The 18,635-nt window shown below is 39.0% G+C and overlaps 1 protein-coding gene across 1 annotated transcript in view; it reads right to left on the reverse strand.

Moving 5' to 3' along the window:
* Window positions 1–18,635, reverse strand: part of PRKAR2B (protein kinase cAMP-dependent type II regulatory subunit beta) — an 85,935-nt gene that overhangs the window by 13,256 nt on the left and 54,044 nt on the right. The window contains exons 3-4 of the mRNA XM_026059033.1: window positions 12,887–12,939; window positions 11,786–11,869 (exon numbers count right to left, since the gene is read on the reverse strand). Of these exons, the coding sequence (XP_025914818.1) occupies window positions 11,786–11,869; window positions 12,887–12,939 (137 nt within the window). The remainder of the gene's footprint in view (window positions 1–11,785; window positions 11,870–12,886; window positions 12,940–18,635) is intronic.

The raw sequence follows: 18,635 nt of genomic DNA on the forward strand, positions 1-18,635 counted from the left end.
CCCCCCCCGGTTAGCTGGTTGGTTTGGTGGGGTCAGGAGGAGAGGAAGGTGCAAGGCAGTTTAGCTGTATGTACACATGTAGTATTGCGTCATGTGGCCCCAGGGCCACAGAATGTCCTCTGATTTGTTTCATTGTTACCAATTATAGAACAGAAGACAGGTGACAAGAATGTAAAATAATCTACTCCGGACAGTCAAATTCTGCCTTTGGACATTCTTCTTAATCTCCTGGCAAACAATATCTGTCTTTCTAGTCAACCAAATGACATTTTTCCCTGTACTGAAAACCTTCAAAGCATTGAACTAAGGAAACATTTAATATGAAGGGTGTGTAACTATGGCTGATAACTAGTGAAGAACAGTCAGCATGTATTCTTAGCTCTTTAGTCCCAAAATATGTAAATTAACCGCTCAGCAAAGTAAAATTACCCTAGATCACTATAAAGTAAGTATTTGATGATTTAAGAGTCACAGACTTTTTGAGGTTGGAAAGGACCTCTAGAGACAGTCTAGTCCAACTTCTTGCTCAAAGTAGGGTCACCTAGAGCTGGTGGCTCAGGGCTGCATCCAGTTGGGTTTTAAATATCTCCAAGGATGGAACCTCCACAACCTCTCTAGGCAATCTTTTCCAGTGTTTGACCACCCTCACAGTAAAAAAATCTCTTCTTGTCTTTAAGCAGAATTTCCTGTATTACAACTTGTGTGCATTGCCTCTTGTCCTGTCACTAGGCATCTCTGAGAAGAGTCTGGCTCCATCTTATTTACTCCTGCCATGAGGTAGTTATACACATTGGTAAGATCCCCCTGAGCCTTCTCTTCTCCATCCTGAGCAATCCCAGATCTCTCAGCCTCCCCTCATATGAGAGATGCCCCATTCCCTTTATCATCTTAGTGACCCTTCACTGGACCTGCTCCAGTATGGCCATGTTTCTCTTGTACTGGAGAGCCCAGAACTGGACACAGCACCCCAGATGCGTCTCACCAGTGCTGAGTAGAGGGGAGGATCACCTCCCTCAGCCTGCTGGCAACACTGTGCCTAATGCACCCCAGGATACCATGGGCCCCTTCTTTGCCATGAGGACGCATTGCTGCCTCATGTTCAGCTTGTCGTCCACCAGGACCCCCAGGTCCTTCTCTGCAAAGCTGCTCCCCAGCTGGTCGGTCCCCAGCCTGTCCTGGTGCATGGGGTTATTCCTCCCCAGGTGCAGGACTTTGCATTTCCCTTTGTTGAACTTCATGAGGTTCCTCCCTGCCCATTTCTCCAGCCTGCCAAGGTCCTCTGAATGGCAGCACAACCATCTGCTGTGTGAGCCACTCCTCCCAGTGTTGTATCATCTGCAAACTTGCTGAGGGGGCACACTGTCCCTTCCTCCAGGTTATTAATGAAGATGTTAAAGAGTATTGGCCCCAGGATTGACCCATGGGGGACACCACTAGTGACTGGCCTCCAGCAGGATTTCATGCTGCTGATCATAACCCTTTGAGTCCAGCAGTTCTGTCAGTTTTCAGCCATCCTCACATCTGGTCTGTGCTTTATCAGTTTGTCTGGAAGAACATTATGGGAGACAGTGTCCAAAGCCTTGCTAAAGTGAAGGTAAACAACAGCCATTGCTCTCCCTTCATCTGTGGAGCCAATTAACTCATCTTAGAAGGCTATCAGGTTGGTCAGGCATGACTTCCTCTTTGTAAATCCATGCTGACTACTCCCAATCACCTTCCTGTCCTCCATACGTTTGGAAATTGTTTTCAGGATTATTTGCTTCATCATCTTGCTCATCATCTGCCAGGGACTGAGGCGTAACTGACCAACCTGTAGTTCCTGGATCCCACTTCTTGCCCTTCTTGAAGACAGGAGTAACATTTGCTTTCTTCCAGTCCTCAGAAACCTCCCCCAACCACCACGACCTTTCAAAGATAATGTTGGCAGTACCACTGTCCACATGGACAGCTGGCTCTGATGCCTCCCCTAATGGAGTTTGTTCCTCCTCACGTGTAACCAGGGCACTGTATCTATTCTGCAAATGCACATCTAAAGGTGGAGAAGGAGCCTTTTATTACCAGAAGGCAAGTTTCCAGCCTTCCCCATTTTGAGAGTCACTATCCACCACTTATGTGAATATAGGCTCTAAATGTCCCTTCTTCCATTCAGGGTTCAGGCTGCTGTCTCTGCAGCAGACTCTGCAAAGACCCTGCCAAGGGTCCCATTTGCCCTGCCTGATGCTATGCAGTCCTGCTCACATCCTCCTGTAGCTCCTCCTCTGGCTGCTCAGCACCTTGACCACAGCACGGCTCCCAGAGGTGAAACCACCACTGTCCCCCAGCATCTGGGAGGGACAACAGGCACTCCCTGCAGCCTGAAGCTAGATGGCTGCATCCTACCTTGCGATCTGCACTGGGCCGCTGATGTTCATGGCTGGCTGCTCCAGTTGGGGCTGGGAAGCCTCCCCTGGGGCACATCGCCACTCTCGCTGCACTGACTCCAGCGGTCCCACACAGTCTTGAGCACTGTTTCCAGGCCCCCTTCATGCTCTCATCTGCACAAACTGCCTTGTTAACTGCAAAGCCTCTGCTGGTTTGTCCTCTTTGCTGTGCTCCTGGGATCTCTCTCTCCTCAGTAACAGTTACAGTACATAGGTGCTCTTCAGCAGCACTTGAACAGGAGCCCGATGCTCTCTGACACCCTTTGTGTGAATACGGATTCTGAACACCAGCCATGTTGCAAAAAGGAGTTGCCTCCTTTGCCTTTATCCCATGGGGGCAGCATGAAACTCTAGCACAGAAGCAGAACTTTAATGTCAGAAAATACCAGGTGATAGTTATGTATGAACAATGTAGCACCTAAGCAGAGGCTTTATGAACCACTCTGTCAGGCATTATTTCACTATGCCTAAAGTGAGACTTAGATACCAACTGTATAGGCCTGTGGTGATATACATACATAAATAACATGTGTAAACCAGATCTATTGCCATTTCATTATCTGAAATGTACAAAATTGTGTGCATATTTACAGTCAGTTACAAACAGATGACGCAAGAATTACAGAAGAACAAAGCCCCAGACAGTAATGATAACTATATTATCAAGGAAATCCCCCTGGAACAATGTCTGACTCTATCCTTCTTACTAGATCAAGTGAATAACTACAAACAGGCACTCCAGCTCTCCTAACGTATACTTGATATCACATCAGGTAAGCACTATCCTCCAGAAGCAGGTTGTATTGGAAAACAATGTATTAACTTCAATTCCTTTAAAGTCAAGAAAACAAACATGGCAATTGCATATCAAGATGATTCCTTGAGAAAAACATTCAGTTAGATAATGGCCATTGAATATAAGTAAAGCCACATTTTATTTAGTACACATTAAAAATCTATTCACTAGCATGTCCTTGGAAAAGGGCTTTTGTTTCCATCAGGAGAGCTGACAATGTGATGCATCCCTTCCAAATGCCACTGGCTCTTTTAACTGCCAGACTACCAAGTGATTTGCTACCTCTGTGCCAGGTATGTGTCTTCCTAACGTCATTTTATAGATTTGCTGTGAGCCATTTTGTAAAGGAAAAAGAACAAAACTCTTCAGACTAAACTCAACTGCTCCTAAACACTGGGGCTTCTAAGAAACATCAATGTTTAAATTGTTGATACAAACTTTTCTTGTTTGACAAAATGCCATAAACTGAATCAATGATGGCACTACAGAAAGAATAAAAAGTAGGACATGATCATGACCAAAAGTCATGACAAGGACAAATGTGAAAGTGTGACTTTCGACAAATTTCCTTTTCTGCTATTTAAAAAAAGGTATTCTGTATTTAAAAGGCACAAGTATATTTGTACAATTAAAGTGATGTGGCTTCTAACAGGAAATGCAAGACATCGCTGGAATCTGTCAGGTACTGGTAGGCTCCAACCACTATCAAGGTGGGTAAAGTAAGTACCAGGAGTATTGGATGATATGTTAGGATTAACGTTTGGCAACCCCAATAAAGGGGAAGGATGAGTGAGCTGCTGGAGTGCTACGTAGTAGAAAGGAAATCTTAGCTAATTCCCTTTTTTGATCTGAGACATCCTGTATAACCAAAGCAAGTATTAGATTTCCTTGCACTTCAGTACAATGGTAATAACAAGACTCCACTATCTTACATGACTGTTGTAAAAATTACAATGTTCTGAGATACAGCCATCAAGACTAACATATGAACAAAAGACAATCTTCTTTTCTTCTATTCCCCAAAACTCAGTTCTCATAACCGCTTTATTCCTGCAACCATTTTATTTAAATGAGCCTAAGTTAAAATGATATCTTGTTGGCCACCTTATCCTCACTTTGAGCAATACATATCAAGCAATTAATGTTCTGCATAATATTAATATGAAGCAGACAGAGAACCAGAGTAGGGAGAAAAAGAAGAGAGAGGAAAAGTCAGAAAAACATAGGCAGGGAAACCAGGGAAGAAAAAGAGGTCTTAATCCATATGTCAGAACCTTAGAGAGGAAGAGTGAATTACAGAATTCATGTCTCCAGTTCTCCTTATTTGTTTTTCCAGAACAAAAACCATGTATGTATACTACTCTGGAACTCTAATATAAATGTCAGCAGCACTGTGGATCCAATTCAAAATGCTTAGCTCCCTTGTGCAGTATCTACTTATAAACTAACCAAAAGACATTTATTTCTTCACTAACAAGGATCTAATTTATATTTCAATGTATACTTGAGTATTAATCAATATTCTCCTTGAGAATTTACCTTGACCTTCTTCTAGATATTTACATGTTAAGTTAGAGTTCTGCATCTCAAGTATCGTACACGTGCCCATCAGTGAGGCTCAGTAACATTTCTAGATTTTGTAACTAGCCCTTTTGACCAAGTTGGCTGATTCTTTTCAGCAGTTTGCCAGGCTAAATCCAAATGCTAATACAATATTAATTTGTCCTCAAAACAATAACAAATTGTAATTCAGAAAAAGAGCAGAAACAGTAGAGTTGCAAATAGTTTCCAAATATACTAGTTGCATATGTTTGCAGACACAATAAACTAATGTAACTGTTCGTTATCTCATTCTTAAAAAAGTAGCAGTCTCCTAACTTAAAAAAAAGGAGGAGATACTGCAATCACTCCATATGCTAAGAAACATATCAAACTCCAATCTATTGTCAGCTACCTGTTATTTCTAAAAATATATTAAACATGTTGATGGTGTAATGTTGTGCCCAGTCAAGGTTTACAAAAATCACAAAGATGTTGGATGAGCTGACTATGAAACTTTTTACCAAATCCTGCAAAACAAGAACTAGGGGGCATTCAGTAACACTAATAGATCAGTTTAAAACAGATAATATTACACAAAGCATAGTAAATTTCCAAAACTTGCTGCCATGGAAGGCTGTAAAAGCAGACAGTAACAGCAGCTTCAGAAAGAGATTAAATAAATTCATGGACTACAAGTCCATAACAGGATGCTGAAAGGATTAGGCCAGGATGTACCCTCTGATATCCGTAGCACAGTAACTGGGGATGCTGGGCATGGAGTATTAGGGACTGCAGAAAGTGGCTACACTCATGTGCTCAACTTAAACAGTCTCTCCTGTCACCACTGTTGGAGGCAAAGCACTGGGCTAGATGAACATCTCAGTAGGACATTTCTTCTCGGGGTGAGTGAAAGTCTGGTAAAGATGTCAGCAAAATCCCTGCTCCCTTCAGCTCTCTTTTGTTCTGTCTTTCATCCCGTACCAGGAGCAGAAACAGGTATAGGTGCTGAGGGACAAGAAGATATGGGGCTTATTGCAGGTATGGGGAAGGTCCTCCATCTATCTCATGGAGAGGAGGAAGCTGTTTATCCCACACCTCCACCTGAATGCTACCTGATTATCACTAGTTCTTGTCAAACTCCTCTCCCTTACTCTTCCCATCAGCCCCTCCAAATTTACCACCCGAGTTCCTAAAGCCTCATGGCCCCTTCCGCTCCAAACGACCTCCTCCTGACCACTGTCAATCCTCTTCCCACTAATTTCTCATAACTTACTCTGCTGCTAACAAAAAAAATTTACTTTGCCTGTGCAGCTAACCTTTGAAACATCTCTGCTATTCAGCCCTGACTCTACTTTAAAATGTCAGAAAACACTGGAAATGATTACAAAAGCACCACATCAATGGACATCAAAGAACTACTCCTAGTGTGACCCACAAATGTGTACTGCAGTTTGCAACTGTGTTCGCTGTGTTAAACACAATCGTGTAGCTCTGTAAAGGTGAAAGAATAAAAACTAGACAAAATTAGCCAAATTATTACTAAATATGACAAAAGTTACAAGAGTTTTTAATGAGGTATGCTCAAATTCAGTACCAAGTTTTATAGCTGCTTCTGTAGATTAACCCAATACTGTCACTGCTGTGCTTGCCAGCACAATGCAGCTTGTCAGCAGTGCGGATAAAATTCTTAAGCCAAAAGTGAAGGCATCTTACATTTGCCAGTTCTGTTCCAGAACATTTTCAATAACTGATCACAGGCAAGATGGAGACAGTTCTTGTTTACTAGATCTGATGTAAATATTAATTTTTCCATCAATAAAAACAAAGTATTAAGTGTAGTTTTATTAGTTTGGAAACCCATTAGTTTGGAAGGAGTTTTGTACTACCTGTGAGGGCAGAGTATTAATACTTTCAGACATTGTGGGCCCTCTCCAGGATTGCTGGTATAAAATCTGTATTCCCCTTAACTCCAACATCTGTAGTCCTAATTCTTCACCAAAATTTTTAAGAACTTATGAGAATTATTATAATTATATTATATATTATGTACTATTACCATATTTTATAATTATATGTTGTGTATTATCATTATTATTATGAGAATCTTATGTTAGCAGCTCTTTTCAAGGAATGCTTTGGCCTTAAGCATAGGAGTCCACTATTCATAAAACAAGGTTATATTACTCTTTCTTTCACCTTCCTTTGAGTTAATCAATTCTAATTGATTAATCAATATTTGTGCTATCTCATAATAATTCTCCAGGTGAATGAGTGGCAATATGCCCAGAAATTGCTCTCACATATTTGTGAAGAATATGCATAATTTATTACATTTTAGTAAAGGGACAAAGTCTATTTGAAATATTCTCCACAAGCATTAGCAGGGTAAAGTTCCCCAGAATAAAACTCCCCTGCAACAGAACAGGCTATCTGAGCCTGCTTGCAGATTTTGCTAAAGAAAGGGTTCAAGCTTTAAGTGCAAGGACGCAGCACAGCTCGGATAGTACAAGTACATTTCCTTGAGCCACCCCCAGGACTCTGACAATAGGCCCACCAGGCTTTTTAACTGCTGGCGTACGGGCCACATCTAGCGCTTAACAGACAAACCAAATAGCTTGTCATTACACAGCCCCAGCAGAGGTTCCCTTTAGAAACCAAAACCAAAGGAACAACTCATCTCTGAACCGCCTTGTAAAAAGGAAATGCAGAAGGCTGTGCTGGCCACATGAGCTGCTGCTGCTGCTCCTTGTGGTGATAAAACAGCCCTTGGGCAGCACGCACAGAGACTGAGTCCGATAACAGCGACTTGAGGCTCCTCAGTAATGGCCCATGCCATCTGGTTATCTGCTTGCTTTCTCCTGGCTGGCTCATACACAGAGGAAGAGGAGGGGAAAGAGGGCACGAGTCAAGGAGGAAGAAAAGAGAAGCTTGACAGAAAGAGGCGTGAAAACAGGCGCTTCTGACCCCACTGCCAGTAGCCTCTGGTATCTGGAGCATGAAGGAAGAGGTACAGGAATATGTTTCGTGTGTGCATGTAGAGCAAGCCTGGCACACGTTATGCAATTCCAGGAGAAAGAAAGTGATGCCAGGATTTTGGGGCAATGGTGTAGCAGGCAATCAAGAACAACAGTAGTACCATGGTCTACTAGGAAGGGGTTGTCTTGAAAGGAGAACAGGAAGAGGTGTTTTGGAAGGGGAACGGGCATCATCAGGTTAGATTAAGAGTGCAGGGAGAGGGAAACAGACATCTGGATGCACTTTCCTCTCTTTTAACTCACTCATCCACACAGTTTTGCTCCTGGAATTTCTCCTGGAATTTCTCAGGAAAGAATCAAGAGAAATTCCAGAGGCAGAACTGTGTGGATGAGCGAATTAAAATTTCCTGATCTGGTCATCTATAAAGCAGCTGAAGAGCCCTGCAAATTCCTCTCCCTATCATCTTGCTGCACATGCACATTTCAATCCAAATTCTTCTTCCAGTAACTTTTTCAGTACTGTTTAGCACTAACTAAAACCAATATTGAGTGACAGCAACCAGATGGGAGCTGATTAAGTCTCCAGAAAGATGAAAAAATGTTAAAATATTGATTTTTTTAAAATGCTTTTTATTTAAGGGAGCTCACTCAGGAGTGCATTGCCCAACTGACATTGACTTTGACCAGTCACACACTCAGCAGTCCCCAAAGGCAAAGGAAGCTCCAAGATGATTCAAGTAACTTTACAGACATTAAGGAATTTAACAGTTGGCTTTTAAAACAGAAAGTGCCACTCAGGGAACTGCACCACAACTAATGTTCCTTTGTAATATATTTTCAAACAGAGACACTATTTATATTTATAGATACTTTTCCATAAGTTCAACTATCTGATAACTGAACACTGCTACCTGGTAAATGCAGACTCAAGACATAATTCTGTTTGTTTAGAAAGTCCTAAGTTTAGTCTCAAAGTCTGATGGTTATCTTTGTCTCCTCTCTTTCATTTTGTCTCACATTCATACAGTTCTGCCATTTTTCACTTTTATGTGGAGGTTCTTACCTTTCCACACGAACTCTTTAATTAAAATGCTGATCAGTATTGTAAGTCACCTCCTAACTACTGCAACTTCTCCTGCTGTTATGATACCCTTATCTTATCCTTCTGTTCAAATTAAAACACAAGTGTGTTAGGGGTGGGATAAAGTTTTATGAAAATGTGAACTCCACTTTGCATCATGTACTGAGCACAATTGTTATCATGCCTTAGGGCAGGCTGTTATACTGTATTTCAGAGTGGTGCCCTATCTACGAATGGTGCTTGACATCTTGCTAAAAGGCCATCAGGGAAAAACCATTAAGCGCTCTACACTGTCTCTTCACCGTCTGCTCACTGAGCTCCGAAACAACAGGAAGAGGTTGAAGTTCAATGGAAAAAAAAAAAAGAGAAAGAAAAAAAAAAGTGTGTGTGGAGGGGAGAGAAGGGACAGACACTATTTACACACAGCTTGGATTTTTGTTCCAGAGACTTTAGCTCTGGCAGCTGAAGATACTATCCAAGACAAAGGTTTTCTGCTAATACACCAGACAGTGAACTGCAGCAGCTGGCACATGTTCACTTGTGCTGTGGGGTGGAGAGGCAGAGGTGAGGCAGAGATTTGGGACAGGAATGCTTAAATTACTGCAGGTCTAGTCGCCAAAGCTCTTGAGTCACTGCACAGAAGTGGAGCAGGCAGGAGGAGTGGGAGAAGGCAGGACAGAGTCTCCTCTGGGGAGCTATTGATCTTGCCATCACAGAAGAAGCAAGCCAGACTAAGGAAAGCTGCATTTCAACACCCTTGCTATCTTCAGAGCTCAGTAGCTTTCCAATGCCTTTCATGAGTAAATTTATTATAATAATAAAAAAGAATTCCTTTACGAAATTGTCTTTGCCTTTCCAGTATGCTGTCTGTGAAGGAATTAAACTAGAAGAAAAAGTGCTCAGAAACCACTGGACAATCTGAGCAAATGTGGATAAACAAGAAAAGACTTGGGAGATTTCAGGAGCAGATTTCAAGGTTTTGGATGGTTGTATTGCAGAGTCCCACCAAGGGAGGATTTAGCTAGGAAGTCTTCAGCCACATACCTGGAACAGACTGTGGGAACTATTAACATTTACAAGCAACTGATTCAGAAGCAAAAAGAAAAAAGTGTTTCAGGAAGATCAAAACATCAGGGGGATGATATATCAACATAGCACCACAGTTCTGAGATCACCTCCACAAATGGGGGAGGTAAACCCTCAAAATTCCTTTGAAGAGTTATATAAAATATAACAAGTGGAACAGCTTAATGCTGTAGGACTACACAACACTACAATATAGCTGATAAGAAGCCAATAGATCCCTGCCCTACAGACCAAGTGGCTGACGAATAAATCTTCTAATGACTAGATCTGTCTAAATAGACAGAAGACCTAGTTCTCAGCAGAGGACAAAGTGGACCTTATCCAGAAGATTTGTGCAATAGGTAGATACTCCCAAGAAACCTGGTAACCTCAGGAAAGAAGCAGCCCAAAATTAGCACCAAGACAGATTCTAGGTGCACGTGATAATCCATTGGGTCTGAGGGTTCATAAGAGATAAGTGCTCAGACACTAAACAAGAAAGGTCTGCCAAAATGCCATTGGCAGGATAAATTAAAAACTGTCCAGCCAAGAGGAGGCCAGGACACAGCAATAATAAGGAAGATATATAATAAAGCAATTTCACGTCCAGAGCAGATGCCCAGAAACTACTTTGTGTGCATAAAGTTATGTATAAAAATAATTCAAGAGTGGAAGGGACAAATGTTCAGGTGATTTTAGCTTGAACCATTATAGTGGAACAGCCGATTAACTACCCATTAAACAGATACCATATGGGAGTTAGGAAATCCTCTGTGTCAGGGTCCCTAGAGTTCCAAGAGTGCAGATAAATCAGTACCTATGTTAAAACGCTTGATGCCCTCCCATAGCTCTAACTCAGGGTTTTGCAAAGCCTTGATGGGGGTCTATGGCTCACTGTTCCTCATGCCTCTGCGAGTACGGGTACCCTGAGTTTGAGCTCAGCATTCCCGCAGACCAAAGCTTGGAGCTGGAAACCAGCAGGATTAAACTTCATTCACCATAATAGCACCTGACTTTCAAACAGAGCTGCAGGTTGGTCCTTCAATGAATCCATGTTCTTCTTGAATCAAATTTAAGATTTTCTATTTTCACGCTTAACACTCTACATAACTACTTCCCTTTCCCCCTTTTCCTTCCCCTGACAGCATTGAATCAGTTCTCTTGAGAGAGTACTTGGTGTGCTGTGAGTCATCCCAACCTCAGTATGCATATTTTGATTTATATACTTGCCTTTCCCTTAAACAATTCCATGCTTTTTGTAATATTATGACCTTTATCTCTCCAGGTCATTTGTTCACTGCATTTAATATTTCTTAAAAGCCTGTTATTGTTTTTATAAGCAATAGAAGAAAGTTATCTGCTCAAAAGAAAATTATTTGCATTGTTTTTACAGTATCTATATTAAGTGAAATAATAATGTAAACATCTTGCTATTGCCTTTCTTTCCCCTCTGTTTCATAACTTGCTTATTCCATTACATCTCTAGTTAAGCTATAGGCTTTGGGGGTAATTTTAGGTTTTGATGGAGTGCTCAGCACACTTTTGAATGATATAAAATAACTAGTAGCAACAAATTAGAGGTTTCCAAGTTAACTGATGAGTTTATATTTACCAATACATCAATGTATAGGTAATATCATTTCAAAATAAGAACACAACAAAATACAGTACTTTACAAACATATTAATGGACTTCAATTCATGATTATTATTCATGGTAGTGAAAAAAAGGCCCATATATGTATGACATCAGTTATAAAAATGCCACTTTTACAGTTTATAAAATGGTCAAGAAAGCATACATAAGAGCTTACAAAAGTCAAATCTATAAACTTCTATACAAAACCTCAAGAGACTCAATTCTCATCAGCACTGCAAAATCTTCTTCATTATAAAGAATCTCTTACCGGATCTAGGTTCTTAAAAAGAAGAATGTCCTTGCAAGCTTCTTGCAGTCTGTTTCTTTGATCATCTGTTTTAGGGTGAATAATCTGAAGGATATAATAGAAAAACCTTTAAAGTGGTTGTCATATAGCAGCAACTAGTTGCAGGACTGAGCTAATATAGCTAAGCATTTTACATAACATTTTGGCCTTGTTTGAAACATTCCCTTTCCAAAACCTTCAGAATTTGAATAAATACCCAGTGATAATACTATACCACCACAAGATAAGCAAATATTGCTGTATTTAATCTAGAAAGAACTTCACATTTGTAGAATTCAGTTCATTTCTGCAAACCCTTCTGGATATCTCTATTTAAAATATTATTTTCACAGAATAAACAACAGACTTCACAGCCTCTGAGTGAGCCAGAGATTTACTAAACTACCAGCATCTGTTTAATATAAATTAACAACTTGATTGATAGTCAATTCACATGCTTGAAAAGGTTTGCCAGGTTCCAAAGCTGTGATAGTATATGATAATCTTTTTCACAGCTTTGCAAGCCAGAAATTAGATGAAATGCAACATTTAAACTTGCCTCAAAAGTCAAACTTATGCTACTTCATATTAAAAAATAATTAAATGCCTCTAAAAGGCATTTATTAAACATAAATTTAAAAAAATTCATTAAACTATTGCATTCTAAATCTGAAAATTTCTTAGCAATTTTATCATTTACCTTTTTCCCCCTCTATGAAAATACTAGAGTATTAAGGAAATTACTGCAAGATCGTAAAGACACTAAATAAATACTTTAAGAGCAGACACTCTCTGGGGAAATATACTTGCACAAAAATGTTTCCTTAGCAGACCATGAATCACAGGTACACTAACTCAGGATAATTGTTGCGTTAGGTTCTACATGGTAGCTACTACAGAGATTTTTTAAACCTTCCTGTAAGAACAAAACCCCACAGATTATTAAAAGATATCACAATAAGGATGATTTTAGAAAGGAATAGTAATGCTGGTTATATAACTTACATAATCAGTCCTATTTTTTTCCTAATTATAATGCCTGAGAACTGAAAAAATAAGTATTTAACTCAAAGCACTAAATACCCTGGATTCTGCATCGTCCTCTTCTTCATCAGGATTGTAAGCTTCTGCACACACTGAAATAAAAACAAAAAGTATAATCTGAATTGAAAGTAAAATAATGTTTCATACGATTTGCAGAACAGAAAACGCATTGCATGGCATAGTAATGAGCTGTAACACACTCAACAGAGAATCACAGAAGATGGTGCTGACAGGGACAGGGATAGTAGGTCATCTCCATACTGCTGGCTAAACATCTACATTTATGTCATTTTTGACATGTCTTCTATGTTTTAAAAGATGTCCAGTGATACTCTTCAACCTCACAGGCAACCTGTTCTAAGTGATCAGACCTTAATATAAGAAATTTTTTCTTTAATGTCTAAACTAATTCTTTCCCGTTACAATTTAAGCTCACTATGTCTTGGTTTATCCATCCTGGATACAGAGAACAGATCATTCACTTCATCTACATAAATTTAGGTCTTTCAGGTTCTTGAAAACTTTTTTATCCTACCAACTTTTTACTTTTTAGGGTAAGTAACTCTGATTCTTGACATCTTTCCTCACAAGCTATGTTTTTCAGGTGCTTATTCTCATTGCTATTCTCTTCACTTCCTCCAGTCAGCCCTACCTTTACTGAAGTGTGACGCCCCAAACTGGACATCGTATTTCAACTGAACAGAATACTAAGTACAACAGATGAATTACTCCGCTTCATACATCTTGAGGGCTACATATCTCTTCATCCATCCCTGCCTTTTTTTGTAAGAGCTCGATACTATTTACTCATGTAATTTTCATGACTTGTATATCATTTTCAAAAATCACTGTTTAACCAGCTGTCCCCTGTGCTGTATATTATTACTTCTAAGTGTGGTACCGTACGCCTGTACTTACTAAATATCACCTTATTTCCCCAGACCACTTCTCCAATATGTCAAAATCGAGATCTGATCCTGTACTTGCAATCCCTTTTCAACTTGTGACATCTGCAAATTTAACAAGCATACTCTCGGTTCCATAATCCACATTATTAATGAAAATACAGACAAGATTCTTTTGCTGTTCTTTCCTACTTGTTCTTAATAATCTAAATGAGTTTTCATTTTCCATATGGTTCCTTCTTGTGCTTGATATAAATAAGGAGCTTATAATTTAATCAGTTTTATGGTGCTTTTTGTCCTTCTTCTGTGCTGTCACAATTTGCATTTGTGCCCTTTATATTGTTTGTTTGAGGAACATTCAATTTCATTTAACTTCTTTTCTCTAGATTCTTTTCCTATGAGATTATGCCTACAGTCCTCATTTTACTGAACTCTTCCCTCTTAAAGCCTTTTGTTCTAATTTTTTTTATTCTACCTCTATAATTTACGAGCTCTGCCATCCCATGATAATTCTCACTGAAGCTGCCTCTTCTCTCCCTATTCTGGAATATCTGCTTTCTCAGAAGTGGTATCAAACAGAATAGCTTCCCCCCAATTGCTTTTCCTACTCTCTCAAAATTTTGTCATAAATGCATTCCAAGACATGTTGGGCAGTTGGTATTCTAGTTTGCTGCTTCTCCAACAGCTGATTCGTTAAGATCTTCTATCGCCACCATACCTGGTAAGCTGCTAATAAAAATCCTCAGCTACCCGAACTCCTTTGTCTGCTGGTCTGTGTTATGTCTGCGTGATGCCAGAGCCCATGAACTTTTCTCCTTCTAGTATTACTCATAGACCATAGGCAACATCCAACACCCTCTACGGTCTGAGTGACAGCACAAGGGTTTGAACCTGATGTACGCCAGCAACCACCTCTTCCTCCTCCCTCTCCTTCCACCATGGTTTTGTTACACCACGTAAGTCATATTGCTGTTCATGGATTGAGGTCCTCTTATTTATTCCTGATACTTCCTCTGTTATTATGCAGACAATTTCTAAAATAGTCACCAGATGGACCCATTAACCTCCTTGTTCCCAAACCTAATTAAGGTGATTTCACTGCAAGGCGTATTATTATACACATTATACAGAGTCCCAAAGGAGGTCTTGGCCCTCACCATATTAGGCACCCAAATACTACTATGTCAATTTTTTAAATCTTGGCAGCTTCAAAAACTTAAGCTAGTCTGATACAACTCCCCCTGGAACTGACTGAAAGATTCCTACTGAATTTAATAAGAACTGGATTTGGTCCCAAATCATTAGAAATGCCCACAAAAGGAAGTTTGAAATCTGTTGAACAAATATAATATTTTGCCTCTAAATAAACCGAATGTTCCTACCAACTATTTTATGGTAACTATAGTATTTCAATGTTGTCTGAAATAAACTTCAGAGGATTTTATTAAAATAGCAACAACAGTAACATGTAAAATAAGCATCATAACCCATAACATAAACCATAAATCAAAAATTTGTTTCAACTGGTATCTGCCTCTGTGCTCGAGCACATATATGCATACATGGGAGTCAACAAATGTGTATTACAGTACAGTATCCTGCCGGATGTATAAATAGACAATCCCAAACTGAGGTACAGCAACATCCTCTCCTCACTCCCCAGTATATTCTCTATGTGAACAAATTTTAATAAAACAGTTGTTTCATTTAATGGCTTTGGTGTTGTTATCACAGGTTGCAGTCTGGCTGAACATTTAACAGTCTTCCAGACCACACAAAAGAAGTGCTCTAACTTGACTCTTCTCTGCTAGAAACTCATTTCACTCAGTCTCATTAACCGTTGTCAGCAGGTATCTTCATTGAATATTTCTTCTTTGTCACTGATTATGGATAATACGACAATTCTTTAATAACTGCAGTTTCTTCTGGCTAGTGCCCATCTTCCCAAATTTTAAAATGATTTATTTTTTCATTTGTGATGAACTCTTCTGGCAACAATTTTGTACCTGTTTTGACTGGCTTATCTTTTTGCCATAACTACTAATGCATCCTTCATTTGGGTCTCACCTTAAAGAGCATACAAATGCTGATATGTGGCTCTGTGGAATTAAATATGGAGTTTATTTTCCTTCATTGCTTATTTTAGTAGTCTGTCTTACAGACTTTATAGTCTAGTAACATGTTCATTTCTGAGTGCATAGCACTAGATGCCCCATGGAAGACTTGATACTCTCAAGCACTTGATCATTGCTCGAAAAGCAGCCCAAACTCAGTGGTTAGGGACTTATTTCATCCAATGCATAATTATGGCATTAAAAACAGTGATACAGTCAAGGTAAACATTTCTCTCTTAGTTGATAAACTCAGCTAAATGAAACTATTTTTATTAAATTTTTCCAATTGAGGGTTACATTTCATGCATAATTCACCAATGGACAGTGAAACACAAACAAGCCCAAATATACCAACACAAGGAATTTGTGGGGAAAAGGCAGTGCATTATCAAGATATGCATGCACTGAAAACTGCACACAAATGTAGATGGATTGCTTTGCCAGTAAGAACAGGTAAGCTTTTATAAGTTCTAGCCCCTTCTTCTACATAAAGTAATTTTGGGGGATTTCAGCCGGTAACTATGTTTTATATTAAAAAATGAAGTCACTCTAGACATGAATGAATTCTAAAATGCAAATTAAGATATAACTAGTAACTGTAAGATCATAGGAAAAAGAATGTTATGTATACTCTATCCATCTATCCCCTCGACGTACCAGCAAATAAGGAGCTATTAATAATAAAATGAATGAAAATTCATATGTAAACATAAAATGTCTCATAGTGAAAACATGGGAGGAAAAACAGTCAATATGTGTTTAGCTCCTGATAAGTTCTAACTATATGATTTGTATTCACAATGAAAAAAGCTACTATAATGATTCACAGAATAAGCAAGCAAATTAATGTTAACATCTCTCTACTTATACTGTAAGTAAGGAATTAAATTTTTTTTATAAATTGCAGAGATTGAATGTATGAGTTTCTCACAGGCACACTGTCAAAACCAGATTATTTATAATATAAGAAGCACAAACATAAATGACCTTTTTGTCCTTAACTGGCGTGGTTAAAAGTAGCTGAACTGAATTTATTTATTGTAGAAATTTTGTTCCATAAATAAACGAATTCAAATTAACATTTATTGCACAAAAAAAGTCTCTTTAGAACAATTCAAGAGCTATCACTCACCAGAGAAACTAGATAGCTTCTTCTATCAAATGACTATCATGGGATAAGTATAAGATAAAGACCAATTAGTGCCATGTGAGGTACAATTAGGGGAGAAACATTACAACCTTTATAATAAAAGCTACCAGTTTAGGAATGATAAATTTTAAAAGGGTGTGAACTCTACTCTGTGATAAATAACATGTGGGTAAATTTTATATTGCCTGAATTTGAGGTGAATAAACTGTTTACAGTGCAGATGACAGCTTATGCATCAAACCTGCATGAGATCCAAAACTCCTGACAGAATATTGTGGTATATTATACAGCACAGGCATCAGGACTATAACATGCAGTTATGGTGAGAAAAAGGATAAAGTGCTTCTTAATGAATGAATCTACTCCCCACGTGCATTTTGTTCAATTTTCTTGCCATAAGCAAGCCTTCCTGTATTGTTTTGAGTGCAATAAGTAGTTGACAATTCCTGCATTGTTTTATGAAACTAGTAGCTGAATATACTTCTACTGTATGTTAATAGCAGATATTCATTCTATAGCAAAATACAGTATTTTTAAGTAGCATTAATATATATATTAATTCTACAAATGCTGACAATTTCCCCCATAAGAGTAATACAGAGCATGTCCGGTTACTAAAAAAAAAAAGAGACATTAGTATAGCAAAGGGGGGAAAGAGGAGAAGGAAAATTTATCTGACGTTTGTATTCTGAAGTGGCTTGTGCTTATTTCAGGAAAAAATGGAAACCAAAGATTTCCAGGCAGAGGGCAATTTAGGATATAGGGAGTAACCGCAATTGGCATTGTAGAGTCCCTTAGCTCCCTTTTCTCAATAACAATTTCCTTCAGGCAATTTGTGTACAAAGGAATAAGGTCATAAGGCATCTTACAAAGAATTTTACAAGAAAACAAGACAGTTAGGAAAACATTTCCTCATTCCATTCGGCGTAAATCAATACTATACAGTTTTGCCAGCATCACTATCAGGCTGGAGTGTGAAAACAAAATGAGAGAGAGATGCAGAGCGTCTCTACCCATTGCAGCTATGGCAGCATGCCATACTTCCCCACAAACATCCCTCGCTGCGATAGCTATGCCCATTCCCTCCGATGGCAAGAGTGTCACTTCACTGGTATAGCCATATGTTAATTCCTAAGGTGATTTAATAGCATATAGAGTGGGATTTTTTTCCAACTTGTCAGTAAGTACTTTTCTTCATCTACTAAAAGCAGAATGAAAACATGGTGCATTGAGACTCCTTGTACGACAGATGCCAGTTCCAAACTGGACTGCAAATACTGCTTTGATCTCCATCAAATTTCCCAAAAGGATTTCCTGCAGAAATCCATTTTTTAAACATCTCTAATGCAAGGGAACTCTGCACTCCAAAATCCAGAATTTCACAGATCATTTTTATTGAAACAAAACCAACCCTGTTTGATAGTAGCAATGAGATATTATTGCTTATGGTCTCTGATGCTTGTGACTGTGCAGTCCCAAATTATTTCTAGAGCTGCTTTTGACTGGATGAAATGGAAGACAAGATTGAAGAGCTGTAAGTAAACATAAAGACTGAAGAACAACCCAGAGAAAGGAGATCCACTTTCTCCTCTGATAGCACAATGAGGTAAGATAAAATT

The sequence above is a fragment of the Apteryx rowi genome, unplaced genomic scaffold (assembly GCF_003343035.1).
Source record: "Apteryx rowi isolate R43461 unplaced genomic scaffold, aptRow1 scaffold_151, whole genome shotgun sequence".
Lineage (NCBI taxonomy): Eukaryota > Metazoa > Chordata > Aves > Apterygiformes > Apterygidae > Apteryx > Apteryx rowi.